General features: G+C 45.2%; 1 protein-coding gene across 4 annotated transcripts; it reads right to left on the bottom strand.

Annotated features, from left to right (window-relative positions):
- Positions 1 to 6,820: 6,820 nt before the first annotated feature.
- Positions 6,821 to 14,958, bottom strand: slc35b3 (solute carrier family 35 member B3). Of its 4 annotated transcripts, none has more exons than XM_018741069.1 (11): positions 14,494 to 14,958; positions 13,496 to 13,570; positions 13,099 to 13,331; positions 12,556 to 12,677; positions 12,207 to 12,361; positions 10,791 to 10,898; positions 9,935 to 10,032; positions 9,688 to 9,780; positions 8,230 to 8,341; positions 8,084 to 8,153; positions 7,848 to 7,998 (listed from the first exon to the last, which is right to left on the bottom strand). In XM_018741069.1, exons 3-11 carry the CDS (start codon positions 13,312 to 13,314, stop codon positions 7,848 to 7,850), a joined length of 1,125 nt encoding a protein of 374 aa, XP_018596585.1. In that variant the 5' UTR covers positions 13,315 to 13,331; positions 13,496 to 13,570; positions 14,494 to 14,958. The 4 variants fall into 4 exon arrangements, with proteins under 4 accessions (XP_018596584.1, XP_018596585.1, XP_018596586.1 ...); XM_018741070.1 differs by lacking the exon at positions 14,494 to 14,958 and adding an exon at positions 13,761 to 13,790; XM_018741068.2 differs by lacking the exon at positions 13,496 to 13,570 and having other exon boundaries at positions 6,821 to 7,998.
- Positions 14,959 to 15,207: the final 249 nt, after the last annotated feature.

The following is a 15,207-nucleotide window of genomic DNA, read 5'->3' as shown; positions in this document are numbered from 1 at the left end:
CCTGACACGTTTGTCCAAAGTGACTTACGCTGATTTATCCATTTATACAGCTGGGTAAATTTACTGGGGCAACTTAGAGTTAGTACCTTCCTCAAGGGTACTACAGTTGAAGGTGGGATTCGAACCTGTGACCTTTAGGTCAAAAAGCAGCAGCTCAATGCCTGTACTACCAATTGCCCCCTCATGACTCATTAAGTAGTACAAGACATGCAGAGCCCTGTCGAGCGCCGATCCTTGACCGGTTTATGTGTAAACACGAGCAACAATGAGCAGACAGGAGTTGTTAACCCTCTGGAAATAAGCTGAACCAACGCCCACCCTTCTGCTGTCTTGGGTCACGTTCCGTGTGTGGCAAATGGAAATTTGTGAGTAAACTGAAAGAAGTTCATCTACTTGGCAATTTCTAACTTAATGTGAGGACCCCTCTAAAGTGCGACAAAGTGTATTAAATTAAGTGCACTGTGACAGAATATCTACAAAAATATTCTACCAATATAGTAAAATATTCTACTACTGTCTATTAAATACACAAACACTGTCTGAGACTGTTCACCCAAAGCAGGGTCACGGCAAGCTGGAGCCTAACCCGGCAACACAGGGTGCAAGGGACGCACCCCGGATGGGACGCCAGTCCATTGTAAGACGCCCCAGGTGGGATTTGAACCTCAGACCCACCAGAGATCAGGCACAGGCCAAACCCACTGCACCACCACACCCCTGTTTACTAAACAGTAGACAAAATATCTACTGAAATATCTTTTAGATCTCTAAAATACCTACAAAATATCTTTTGGAAATATTTTCATAAATTATAGCGGTATTTTTATTGTTTTCCATTTCCACTGGAAGTGGAAAGGTTCAAAGTGAGAAGACTGTTCAGTAACGTCTAATATCAGCAAATGAGCAAAAATCACACAGAAATCTTAAAAGTGCATTTTAATAACATTCAGTCACATTTATACAATATATTTTGTCCTCCATAATCGATGAAATCGGTAATGGCAGCAGTGTTTTCCAGGTCGTTTTTCTGTTCATCTTGAGTTTCTGCTCTTTACCATTTTTTACCTTTCCTTTTCTCTACAAATGGAGCGGAAATTCACCTTTTCTTCTTCCAGCTACTCTTGTCTGTGTTTCGTTCTGTCCACCTTGACGCGGACGGTTACTGTAGGCCAGGTGTCCATCCGACATGTGCTCCATCTTTCACGGTGCTGTCAATGTCTTACCACTAAATCACATTGAAATCACACAATTTTGAAATGACAGAAAATAAAATATTTAAAAAAGCTTGTTTTTTATATATTTATTGTTATATTTTTATTTAATATTAAAATATTTAATATTTGTAAAAAAAAATAATTTTAATTAATTTTCTTCTGAATGACTTCCAGAGCTACTTGCACTGATTTACCTTTTTTTATCGAGGTGGACACCTCTCACCGGATCAATCTGGGGTGAAGTATGTGCTTTGACACTGCAGCAGGAGCTGTTAATCAAACCTGGGTACTTTGAGTCTAATGGCAGCAACTCTAACCACTACACCCCCTGCTGATGAAACTGGGCATCACAGGACAGTGGTGGTGTAGTGGTTAGTGCTGCTGGCTTTGGCACCAAAGGTTGCAGGTTTGAATCCCCCCCCCGTAGTTGTAGTACCCTTGAGCAAGGTTCTTACCCTAAATTACTCCAGTAAAATTTCCCAGCTGTATAAATAGGTAAATCAGTGTAAGCAGCTTAACATAAGTAACTTTTGGGAGGAAAAGTGTCAGATAAATGTAAATCGCATTCTTAAAGCAGTTGGCTGAGATTAAGTAACACCCCCTGCGGGTGTCTGGACCTGTGATTTCAGTGTCTCTGAAATTGTAGAAAAAGTGGTATTTGGCTCTAGGATGGATGTGGGGGCCCTTTGGGGGGGGGGGGGGGCGTGCGGACACCCCACGTGCGTCCCGGCTCTCGCAACATTTCGGAACTCCTCTGTAACGAGGCCTGGCAGTGATTTATACACTGATTTGAAGAATAAATAAAAGTGATAGAAACCTGCATTTGGCTTTAATGATGGACTGTTACAGCGTGAAAGAAGTAAGGATATGAAACATTGCGAGGAAATTAGATATTATGCCCCCAAGACAAGTGCAGCTACCAGCCCATTAATTATTAGATATTTATTATTAAAAATTTCTCTTTGTGACTGACTGCGGAACATTAACGGCGCTCGAGCTGCCGGCTTCCGACGGAAACAGAGCGTTCGGACCTGCTTTTTTTTCCCGCGTTGTTGTGCGATGCTGACCGAGCAAATCTGTGCTCGAAAATGCATCGCCGCTGCGTTTAAACACACAGCTGCACATGTGTGCACACCCACTCACACGTGCACACACAGATGCACACACGAACACGTGGGAAGAGTCCCCCTTGACCAAGAAGGGCCCCTGTGATATTACTGCGGTACATCTGGAGCAGGAAAGCAGCCGGTTTATTGAATCTTTAGCCATATTTGCCCGTTTGAGTCAGATCAGAAGTGAATGAAGGTGGGAAAAAAATGAACAGGAGCCTAGGAAGAGAAAGGGATGTGGTGGCGATCCGCGTTTCACTCGAACGCATTGTGGACGGGGAACACGTCATATTGGGCTTGTGGGCAATAAGTTTTCATTGCATTATTTATTCAGCACATGCTTTTCTCCAAAGCAGCTTCCAATGAACTCTGTGTAGTGTTATGAGGCCACACACCTTATTCACTGCTGTGATTTACACTCCTAGATACACTACTTGCACTGGGTCACTCATCCATACATCAGTGGAACACACACACACACTCTCTCTGTCACACACACACTATGGGTGAACCTGAACAGCATGTCTTTGGAGTGTGGGAGGAAACCAGAGCACCCAGAGGAAACCCACACAGAGAGAACAGGGATTGAACCCACATCCTCTCACACCGCCAAGGTGCTGTGAGACAGCAGCACTACTCACCGTGCTACTGTGCCATTACACACATTTACTTGGCAGTTTTCTCTAGAGTGACCTTTAATGTTAAAGCACCTACAGTTATTTACCCATTCATACAGCTCGGTAATTTTTCTTGGAGCAATTTAAGGGTATGTACGTTGCTCAAGGGTACTACAGCCGGAGGTGGGATTCAAACCTGTAACCTTTGGTTCAAAAAGGGAGTAGTTCTAAAAACTACGATACCAGCTGTCTCTGTACGAAATGATCGATATCGTATATTTAACTTCCTTTGAATGAAACGATGCCGATCATTTCGTATGGAGACGTAATGCGAAACGGGTACGACGCAGGGGGCCAAACCTGGCCGGAGGTCAGAACGACGTCATGAGCCCGGCATAAGCAGCGGGCGGGGTTAACAACCCCAGTGGGGTCTCGGGTCCTGGAACGAAAAATGAGAATAAAAATAAAATAGAAACCGGGGGCAGAGCACTGAGGGGTGAGGTCATTTGCTGTCAGTACAAGGATGTCGGAAAACAAGCGTTCGCACGCTGCCGCTTATTTAAAGGAACTAGGAGACAGCTGTCTGGAGGAGCTCCTGTTCCCGCTCACGCTGCCCGGCTTCCGCGCGTTTTTCCCGCCACAGCAAACGCACCACGGCGTACAGTAAAGGCCCGACTCGGCGCACACGCATTAATCGTTTATTGTCAGGGAACAGATGCAATTACGGTTCGTCGCACTTCTCCAGCTACGTTTACAGCAACATGCAAATTATTGCCGCAATTATTGGTACGTGTTGCATTCTTACAGGAATTACAGTGGAGACGATAAACATTCGCCCCGGGGACTGGAAAATATGTCCCGTGCGAAACAGATGGCGTTCATATTAAGATTGTTCCGCGCCGGAGCAGAAGTGCGATAATGAGTTTGGAAGAAGAGCGATCGGGAGGCAGGTGGTCCGGCGTCGGAGGCCCCGCGTTCTCAGCATCCGATCGCAACGCGCCCGTTGCCGCGGCGAAGGCCGGACGCCGCGATGCACCGAACGCCCTAGGTGGCGCCCTTCCCGGGGCCCAAGGACGAAAGGGCCCTTCTCCTCAAAGTAATGGCTGTAACGAATGGGGTGCCAGAGCTCCCTGCTGCCGCAATTTGAGGACGCTGACATGTTATATACCATCCTATTTATGGTTGTGATGAGCTGCAGACCCTCCTATCATTTATTACTGGGGGGCAGCGGAGCCGCGCTGAGGTCAGTGATCCCGGGGAAGTGGGCGGCATTAATAAATCCGTGTGTGAGTGAGAGTGAGCTACAGAGAGAGAGAGAGAGAGAGAGAGAGAGAGATGCTCTCAGCCTGTAAGAAACACTGTGACACAAACAGCCTTTTCTGTATAACTGCAGTAAATTAAATGACACAATCAATATATATAATATATACAGAAAAAATCTAAAAAGATTACATATTAGCTGTCAAATCTAATTTTTTATATTTTACATTTTATATACTATATATATATATATATATATAGGATTATATATTAGTTCTCAATATAATTATTATAGGATATATTGTATAAAGGTATGCATTAATTATATATTGGGTATGCCGGGTTCGAGGGCTGACCAGACTTGAGGTGGTACCAGGGGACTCTGTCCCGTAGACATAAGGATGAGAGTTCACCCAAGAAAGGTGCTGAATATAGTGCGCCAAATGCATTGAAAATAGAATGAATACCAACATTATATATAAAATAAATTTTAAAACATGATTTCATTGCCTGTTATGTTGTGGCACTCTGGTCTCACATTTGTATCCTCTGTTCTGCACCATCATGCTTTAGTTTTATACTCCATCTGCCCATCCAGTTTCAATAACCGCTTGTCCTGATCAGGGTCGTGGCGAACCGGAGCCTATTCCTGAAGTGCTGGGTGCAAAGCTTGGGGGTACACCCTGGACACCAGTCCATCGCAGGGTGGCCACACGCGCACACACACACACACACACACACACACACACACACACACACACACACACACACACACAGTGAAATTTAATATCATCAATCCACCTGAACTACATGTCTTTGGACTGTGGGAGGAAACCAGAGCACCTGGAGCAAACCTGTGCAATCAGGAGCAAATTGTGAGTGGATAGTGAGGATTGGGGAGAGGAACAGATGAGGGGGACCTGCGTGGAGATGATGTTCCTCAGAGCCCAATATTTGACTCCTTAACATTTTTACTTTTCTATACTTACCCAGACATACACAAACATTTTCACTCTGTTTCACTGTGCTTTACCAACTTGAAGACTTGCAACGGCAGTGAAAACGACCATCCGCATTTCAGGGCCTTACCTGGAAATAATGCAAACCTTAAAAAGCAGAAGAGGGAACATGTGCATAAGCCTCCGCGACCGATACCCAACCGACGGAAGATGCTGTATGGCTCTAATGCCGACAAAGAAAATGAGGAAAATCAACTCTGTTGACTTTGTTTTTAATCCACAGCCATTTCGCTGACAGCTCCCAACAAGTGCGGCCGCGAAACGAGACGTATTTTATTAACATTTTCCATTAAAGTCACCGCAGCAGGGCCCATTATATCGTTCTCGTAAAATAATTCATTGCACGCAGCGAGAGCTCAACGTTAAGGGCTCCAGCGAGGACGTTGACGGCTGTGCGCCGGGCTGCTTTCGTACACCTGAACGCAAATACGCCAATCGATTCGGCTCATTTTATTATATAACATTTTATTTGTGTTATCAGGATTTACAAAAAGAATAAACATTTTTCATAAAGCCTTGCAACATTTGCTGTAACCGGATCAGAATCTGTTCTTCGTGGCCCTGAACCAGGAAGCTCCAGAGCTGTATTTGCATTTGGGAAGTTTATATCACCCATTGTTCATGTGTTGCGCAACATCACACGTTCCTATTCTTAACCTTTACTGAACTGATTTCTGTCCCCAATAAGTACATACAAGCGTACGTTTGGGCACCCTGCTAAAACGACCTTTCACTGAGCAGCCGAGTGAGAAGAAGGTAAGAACGGCTCTGCAGGGCACAAACCCACGCTTCTGCAATTTTTATTGCACAATTACTACCGATCTGCTGATTTTAACCGATTAAACTTGATGAACGTTCAGAAGTTTGGACACCGCCGCTGCCGACCAATTACTTTTTTCAGGAGTCCGAAGGCCTTATAGTACAGGAGGTGAATAGCAGAGCACAAGAAACACTGGACCTTACAGCTCCTGCTCATTTCTAAGAGTTTTGGAGAAATGCAGTTTGACAAGGGTGCCCAAACTTCAGGATCATCTTGATGTACTAACATAGGAGCATGATATTTTACTGTACCAATCCAGGGTAAGTACCTTGCTCCAGGTCATGACAGCAGGAGGGAGATTTCAACCCGACGACTTCTCCTTCAAGGTGACAGAACACACCACTACTTACCCCCTGCCGTTATTTCGAATGTTATAAACCTGAACAATACACACCTTTGTCATCTCAGCTGAAAAACAAGTGAATTTTTTTTAATGATAAACTTTTCCCTTAAGTGAACCAGAATGTATTAAAATGCCTGCGCATAGGACAGAAACATGGTAAAGAAATCCAAATCAGTTCAAGGCTTCTTCACCCATGTACCAGTGATGTTCCTAGATTGTAAGGAGAACAAAAAAATGCAGACTATACCTTTCCAGAGGTGCCCTTATCACACACTGGCAGGAGGTCTAGTGTCCAACGCACCACAGACAGAGTCTGGAAACGCTTCACCCAAGCAGGGTCGCGGTGAACTGGAATCTAACCCAGCAACGCAGGGCATAGGGCTGGAGGGGGCAGACCCAGGACGGGACGCCAGTCGGCCGCAAGGCAGCCCAAGTGGGACTTGAACCCCAGACCCACCAGAAAGCAGGACCCAGCCAAACCCACTGCGCTACCGAACCCCCCTCCTACGCCCCACTTTAAAGTTATTGACATTTTCTTAACTGCACTGCTGCTCACTTGTGGTGTTTGTGTGAGAGAGTGAATTAAGATCTCCTAGTCATACTTCCTGCTTCCCAACACTGGTCATTCACAAATATTTTTGGTGTGTATATTAAGAGAATTAATTTCTAGTGTAGGTGACGGTTGCCGTCTGCAGAGATGCACAGTAGTCCTCACCTGATCCAGCCACGCGCGCACGCACACGCGCGGGCGCTTACACATCCACACAGTGACATCCCTCTGATCCAAATTAGGTCGAAAGCCAAGCCCTTTGAACAACGTTTGTTTCCCTTCCAATGCGATATTATTTCAGGATTACTAATCAAACAAGCCCCCAGCCGTCCGATGGGTAAACATCCGAGAAGCTTCTTGGCTGCTGTTCAACTCCCCTTCTGCAGCCAACGGATAACAAACGGCTGTAAGCTGCTTATAAGTAATTTATGAAAACACATCATACTCTCTCTGAATTAACCTTCCCTCTTCTCCTTTCACTGCAAATCCTTCACCGGAGAGAGTCTGCAAAACAGTGTAGTTTCTTCATTTCACACTCTCATTTTCTGTTGGACGACCAAGCAAGAGGTTTAAAAGAAAAATAATAAAATAGTAGAAAATGCAGAGGCCTAAAAGAGCTATGGCTGCGTAGACCTCAACACTCGTGGCATGTTCAAAACACACCGTTCTGTAGACATTCACCATGGATATGAATAACGAAGATAAATGATTCCCATAACCGTATCCTCATTGGTCCCGTTGTCACTAAAACGTACACTTCGCTATAGTGTGGCGCTGTGCAATGCGGCCAGGAGTACAGGTCGAGCGTGGAGCGCTGCGTCAGCCTTTGTGCCCCGGTCCCGTTCACAGGATGGCGTCTGCGCGGCTCCCGCGGCGGTCCTGACTACGCCGCGAAAGGGTGCGCCGAGCAGCTCCCTACACATTCTGAGACAGCAGCCTCCCTCTTCTCCTGGACCAGAGCAGCTCCCTGATTTCCACCAGAGAGGGCAGCTTCATTTTGTCCCTGTTTTTACTGTAAACATTGAGGAATATTCCCAAGACCACGAGGAGACCGCCCCACACGTACCTGTCACAAGGGAAGAGGGAGAAGCGTCACTCGCTCGTTAACTGACAAAAGCATCACGGTGCGATAAACGAGCAAAGACACTTACTGGAAGGTGAAAGGCTTGGAGAAGAACATGAACGAAAGCACTATTGTCATCGCTTTCCTTCCTGTTGTCACTGCAACGGAAACGAAGGTGTAAACAGCGCGGACGTGAGGTCAAGAGCTGAGGAGCGACGCCGGCGACGGTCCTACCTGTAACAGCAACGAGAGCTCCGAAGAGTTTGATGAGCGCGAGGACAAAGGAGATCCCAAAGTAGCCCGTGAGGGAGAAGAAGAAGGCGTAGCCGTAGGTCTTCAGCGGGTGCTGAGGGACACGGCAGAACAGGGTGTCTGAGATCAGAGTGCAAACTCTACCATGTAAGAGCCTCACAACTTCAGCACTGACATTCACTTTAACATTTTGCAGCATATAAATGTGTCAGCTTATAGTCCGTTACGAGTCGATGACGACGACTCTCTACGAGGCCAGAGTTTGAACACATTTTTACATTTCTACATATTTCATTCACACGCTCATCTCTACATTATGATGTAGTTTTGAAAAACTGCTATATATTTACAAGCTTAATAATTTAATAGCGTGGCAAAGAAATTCACGTCTTAACTTTCATTAATGCTATTTTATGGTCTGAGATATTCCTGCGACTGGAATCTTAAAGCAAAGCACAAGTTCTCTGTCTTCCTCTTCACCAGATCTCCACTGGGCTTCATCATTTTGAGTGGATGTAGTATGAATGTCGTTTACATAAATAAAAAAAAATGCATTTGAAGAAGCTGCATAAACAAGGATACAGGTGATTACACTTGTTAAGTTATTTACAATAATTAACTAGTATTTATCTGACACATTTACATTTATTCATTTGGACAAAGCAGCTGCTAAAGCGATTGCAATGAACTCTACAGTACGTAGTGTTATCAGCTCACACCTTATTCACCGAGGTGACTTACCACTACAGTACAATACTTACAGCTCATTTACACACCAGTAGGCCACACACATAGACACTACAGGCAATTAAGAGTCACCAATACACTTGAAAGCATGTCTTTGCACTGTGAGAGGAAACCAGAGCACAGAGAGGACATGCAATCTCCACTCACACTGAGCCTAACTTAAACCCACATGTGAATGCACAGCCCAGAAGCTGTGAGGCACCGGTTTTACCAGCTGTGCCACAGGGCCAGCATTTGGGTATTTACATTTATCCATGTAGCTGATGCTTTTCTCTAAAGCGATTTACAATGTTAAGGTACCTACAATTATTACAGTTACAATCTTACAATTATTTACCCATTTATACAGTGGGGTAATTTTACTGGAGCAATTTAGGGTAAGTACCTTGCTCAAGGGTACTACAGGCAAAGGTGGGGATTGAGCTGTAATCATTACGCTACCACCTCTCTGTACTTCCTATTACAGTTCAGGTGTGTGCAACTGCAGTAGAGTGTATTGTGTAAAACTGCTTGATCCACTGAAACAATACAAAAAAAGAACATTAAATGCGAGTATTTGAGATACAGCAGCCCAAACCCCGACTCGACAGCAATGCATACGTCCTCCGAAACTCCACCGTGCCAAGCTGTAAGTCGAGGACACGTATCCTTCTCGGTTCAACACAGTGTAAGGAACATGAAAGTGTCACCAACCTGAGAGCAGAAGGTCACTGCTGGACTGAGGCCACCGACGCAAAGCAGACCTATCAATATGTACACAAATCCTATCGAGTAGGAATACAGGACCTGGAATACAAAGCCACAGAGTGTGTGTTATAGTACACAACAAAGCAGTGGTTCAGGAGTGAGCCACATCTCTCCTCGTGCCACCAAGAGCTCGGCGGCAAAGGTGCCTCGGTGCGTTCGCGCAAGAACATTAAGTACTGAATCGGATCCTCACCATTTCCGAATTGGAGCCGTTGTGGAGCTTCATGGCCTTTTCCTGCACGTTTCCGATCGCTGCGTCCGCACACAGAGCCAGGGAGATAAGGACGACTCCTGAACACATCACACACACACAAAGGTAAACACATGCTCGGAGTGAGCTCAGTTCCATGTCTCACTCACACACACACACACACAATCTGATGCTGGATGCTGCGCACATTACACCACAACACAGAGTCCCTGCGCTCCTCCAGTGTAAACCTTTCCCGGCTCACCGGTAGTAGAGCAGATAAAAACATATGCATGACTTATGTACCATCAATGAAGACTTGAACCCTAATTGCTAGTAGTAAAATGCTATGATTCTTTCCTTTGAATCAGTAACATGTCTTACATAAACTAAGCAACAAACAGAGCAACAACTATAAACAGGTTCTCAACAAGAACACAATTAAACCGAAAAGGAGAACAGATCTTAAGGGTACACAACAACACACACACACACACACACACACACACACACACACACACACACGTTGAACGACTTTTTCCGTTATTAATCTATGTACATCATAAACGTATTTATCACTAAACTGTTTACATTTGCATGTATTCATTTAGCAGATGCTTTTCTCCAAAGAGATGTATATCTCGCAGAAAAATATAATGTGTTCATTACATAAACAGAAATAGATTTAGATGCAGACAGGTTATTCTAAATTAGTTAATTTATTACTCTCCACTATATGAACTAATGCACATCACTGAGTAGCTGGATAAAGGTTTATCTGGGCAGGACAAAACCTCCAAAAGAAAAAATCTCAAACTCAGGAAACTAACAGCATCGTTAAAGCGGGGGGGGGAATCACCTGTTACATTAAAGTTGGGTGCAACTTTGCTGTCTGCCAGCGTGAACCAAATGAGGCCCAAACTCATGCAGAGAGCAGCAGATACATCAGCAACATTGTACCGCTTCCCTGAAATGAGAAGAAAAAAAAAGATGCAAATTATTACAAGTGCCTGTAAACCACACACACACACACACACACACACACACACACACACACACACACACACACACACACACACAGAGTCTGAAACTGCTTGTCCCAAGTGGGGTCGTGGTGAACTGGAGCCTAACACAGCAACACAGGGTGCAAGGCTGGAGGGGGAGGGAACACACCCAGGACAGGACGCCACTCCATCGCAGGGCACCCCAAGCAGGACTCAAACCCCAGATCCGCTAGAGAGCGGGACCCGGCCAAACCAGCTGTGTCCCCCCCCTCGCCCAGAAACAACCAATTCTTTTATCATGTATAACACACCTTTGCCAATGGTTGGTGTTTTGATTTATTATTTTTCTTTTTAGCCATTTGTGACATTATGGCCTGAGGACACAATATTGCTTATACCATGCACCTGGAAAGGCTGAATTATTAATAAAATAAAAAAAAAAATAAATAAATAAACAATAATGTGACACATTCTTAATTTGCAAACATTCATTTTGTTTGGCAGGCTCTATCCACACCACCTTGCAAGTTATCATACTCGCAGAAGGAAAATTAACTTAAGGTGATTAGAGGCACTCTGATTTATCCTGAAAGCTGCTTTCTTCTGAAGACAAACTGTGCTTCGACTCAACAGCCCTACTGTCAGCAGCTACGCCCCCTGGGTGCCACATCAGCGAGAAGGGATCATGGCCCCGGAGGGCAAGTCGCCTGCCTTCCTCAGATCAGCACACTTGAGAGGAGCCTCAGTGACACTGGCTGCAGGTGGACTCCATTTCCCCTTGAGAACAAGCTCACCTGGTAATCAGAGAACTTCCTTTTGCCACGGGAACGTGTTCACAACTCGGAAATATGCAAATAAGAACGCTTAGACTCCTTCCCATCGTGCTTCGTGTGCCTCCGGAATGACAGGGCACATGCGAAGCCCTCTGAAACATCCCGTTTGAAGGGTTTCAGACCCTGGTTACGTCACCTCCCACGTACCCCCCAGCACTCACCGGTGAAGTTCGTAAACCAAAGTTTAAAAACTGTAGAACAAAAATTGCCCCAGTAAAAAAAAAAAAAAAAAAAATAAAAAAATAAAAAAAACACTAAATGTGGTCAGTGCTGTATAGGATGCACCCTGCGTGAAGCTTCAAGGCTGAACAATATGTTGCAGTTGACAACCAGAACATTTTAACCACATTCCTTGAGCAAACTATGTTGTTTCTTATTTGGATTCCATGTGAGGAAAGTGTTCACTGCAGGTACCAGGGTAAGACCCCCAACACTTACCTTGTATGAACACCCCTCCTATCATGACTGGGATGAGTTTGCAGCACTTGAAAATAACTTGCGTGGGATAGTTGAGGTATCCCAGTGACGTGTTGGACAAGCCCATTGTCCCCACAGTTAACAGTGCTATCATCATATATGTTTTCCCAGGAATTCTGAAAGAAACAGCATAAAGACCAAGATGATGAGAAGAACATGATTAGTAAAAACTATCAAAATTAACTGTCTGCTGCCCTTTGAGACACATTTCAGATATTATGTGTAGTGCATAATTACCCTAAACTAGTAGTGCTACAGTTGACAGTCCAAAAAAAAAAAAAAAACATTAGGAAAAATACTTGCAAAATACCTTCGTCTTTTATCCTGCGTGAGTTGCAGCTCCACCAACCCAAACAAGGAATAGAACCCAAATTGCACTAACGTCAGATACCACCCAAATGGCTTGAAACCTTCCACTGAGAATATGAGCTCCTGCAAAAAGGAAACAATTTTCACACGCACACACTAAGTGGGCTTCAGCAAAGAACATGTAATTCTCCTCAGAACTGAATGAGAGTTTTTAGACGTCAACTGAGATGTTCATTCACAGCTCCAACTTCCACCTAACAAATCAACACTGAGTTTTCAGTTTTGGGGGAAATCCATTTTGCCCTCCTCGTCGCCAGGCAATGGTAATACTTTGGAATCCATGTAAATTTCTTCCTACATGTCTGTGTATTATTTTTCAGTCACAGTAACAGGAATAAACTGATTTAAAAAAAACCCTTCACTTATTTTCAACATGGCTGAAGAAGCAGTAAGGGGACATCAAGTGTCGTCTCGGCGATCCTCCCTAACCTTCAGCCGCACCTGCAACTGCCCTACATGACGACAACGCAGGAATGAAGCTCACCTGCAGGTAACCGTAGATCAGATAAAACACAAAGACTCCAGAGACGCAGATAAAAAACTGCACCACCGTGTTGAAGCCGCTCAAGTTGATGCCCAGCACACGCAGCTCCTCCACGGACTTGATGTGCGGGGACATGACCTCCGTCGCCGACGGGATCGAGATGGAAATGTGCTTCCTGGAGCTGTTGTAGTTAATAAGTCCGAATTTGGCACTCATGGTGTCTGTGATCTGCGCTGAAACGAAGAGAAGTCCAAAGTTCAGACAAGGGGTGGGGGGGGGGCTACATCACAACAACAAGGGTTTTTCACACATCACACTATTCCAGCACTTAGGAAATGTGTTTTATTGTTGTAGTCCACACCTCAAGCTCTTGTATAAACAAAGTATGTCCATTTACCATTTTACTCTCTCCTGCGAGAACAAGGGGGTCCAACGTGGCCTGCTGTACCGAGAAATGCGGCCCATGAGAACACTAGTGAAATAAAAAATATTTACTCCCTTCCATAAACAAGAAACGTTTCACTGAATCACAGGGCAATATAGTTACAGGGAAGTGTGAAAACACACACACTTTCTGAACCGCTTGTCCCATAAGGGGTCGCGGGGAACTGGAGCCTAACCCGGCAACACAGGGCGTAAGGCTGAAGGGGGAGGGGACGCACCCAGGACGGGACGCCAGTCCGTCGCAAGGCACCCCAAGCGGGACTCGAACCCCAGACCCACCGGAGAGGAGGACCCGGTCCGACCCACTGCGTCACCACCCCCTCTGTGTGAAAACACACCACATCTAAATTAAAGAGAAAAAAAATTAAACGATCTTCCAATTCATATATTTAAGAGCATGAGTGACAGATTTTTATGCATGTGGCCCTCAGACCTGTTCACTATGATGATTGCGGCTCATGGCCAAAACAGGTTCGACACCCCTGCCGCGCTAAAAAAAAGAAAGAAAAAAGTTTTCTTGAGAATTCAAGTTTATTCAGACCGTGGTCTTAAGGCTCAAGGTTCAAATCCCTCGTGCTGCGATTCCCTCGACCAAGGATCTTACCCCAAATTGGTACGGTCAGAACTGTCTGCAGCATGAATAGGTAAATCAGTGTAAATGTGCGTTTAACATTCAAATCACCTGGGTGTCAGGTAAGCAGCAGTGCACTTACTAGTCTAAGGTGGAAAGTCACTATGATGTATGAGTTGAGTAAACTCACCTGGTGAAATGGGGAGGGAGGGGGTCCGAACCCAGGGGACCCACCCCACACACACACACACACACACACACAAAAGCAGCATCATGAACACCACCATGACACAGTGACATGATGATGTGGCACATATGATATATCATATGATATATAGGAACCCGCTTGTGCTGCAACTGTCACTCACTGTGTCATTTACCTGTGAATGAATGTCGTGGATCCGGGAGCAGTCTGACTCTGAGCTACAGTTCCACAATGCTGCTGCTGGGCTCCATCCAGCTGCAGGCTGCACCGCTCGCTAACCAGCCATTGTTTTGGATGAAGCAAACTTAATTACTGGAAAGGCCACCACGCAGCGGTTGATATCTACACGGATACGGTTACGTCGGACGGAGGGTTGGCAGCCGGACCCCCGGCGTGCTCACTTCCCTAGCCTGAGCCGGCCATGCTCACGCTAACAGATCCGGCAGTGCCAGTCAAACCGGCCCGGCAGCTCATTCTAACACCGCCGTCACCAAAACAACATCGTCGCGTAACAACTTCTTTAAAAATCTCTGAATCGTAGCAACTAGAACGCCTTTGTTTCCACAGAAGAACTTGCCTCTGATTTCAACACGAACCTTTCAAAAATGCAGCATTTGTTCCTGGTACAGCAGCCAACAACTTCCTGTTGTCTGACCTATGACCGCTGAATATCGCGCATTTTCATTGGTTAGACCGAGACACGTGAGGCTCTTCTGTCATGCTGGGTCCTAATGCTAGTCGTATTAGCTGTTTGAAAGGACAGATTGACAGGTTGTCCTTAACTGCATGGCACCACACACTGTTTTTGTGCAGTGAATATTATTAATAATCGTACACTTGGCAGCTGCTTGGTACGTCATTCATTATTTCTTACATCCTGTAAAGGCGT

Source organism: Scleropages formosus, chromosome 19 (genome assembly GCF_900964775.1).
Source record: "Scleropages formosus chromosome 19, fSclFor1.1, whole genome shotgun sequence".
In the NCBI taxonomy this organism is placed as follows: domain Eukaryota; kingdom Metazoa; phylum Chordata; class Actinopteri; order Osteoglossiformes; family Osteoglossidae; genus Scleropages; species Scleropages formosus.
This window is presented reverse-complemented; position numbering and strand designations above follow the sequence as displayed.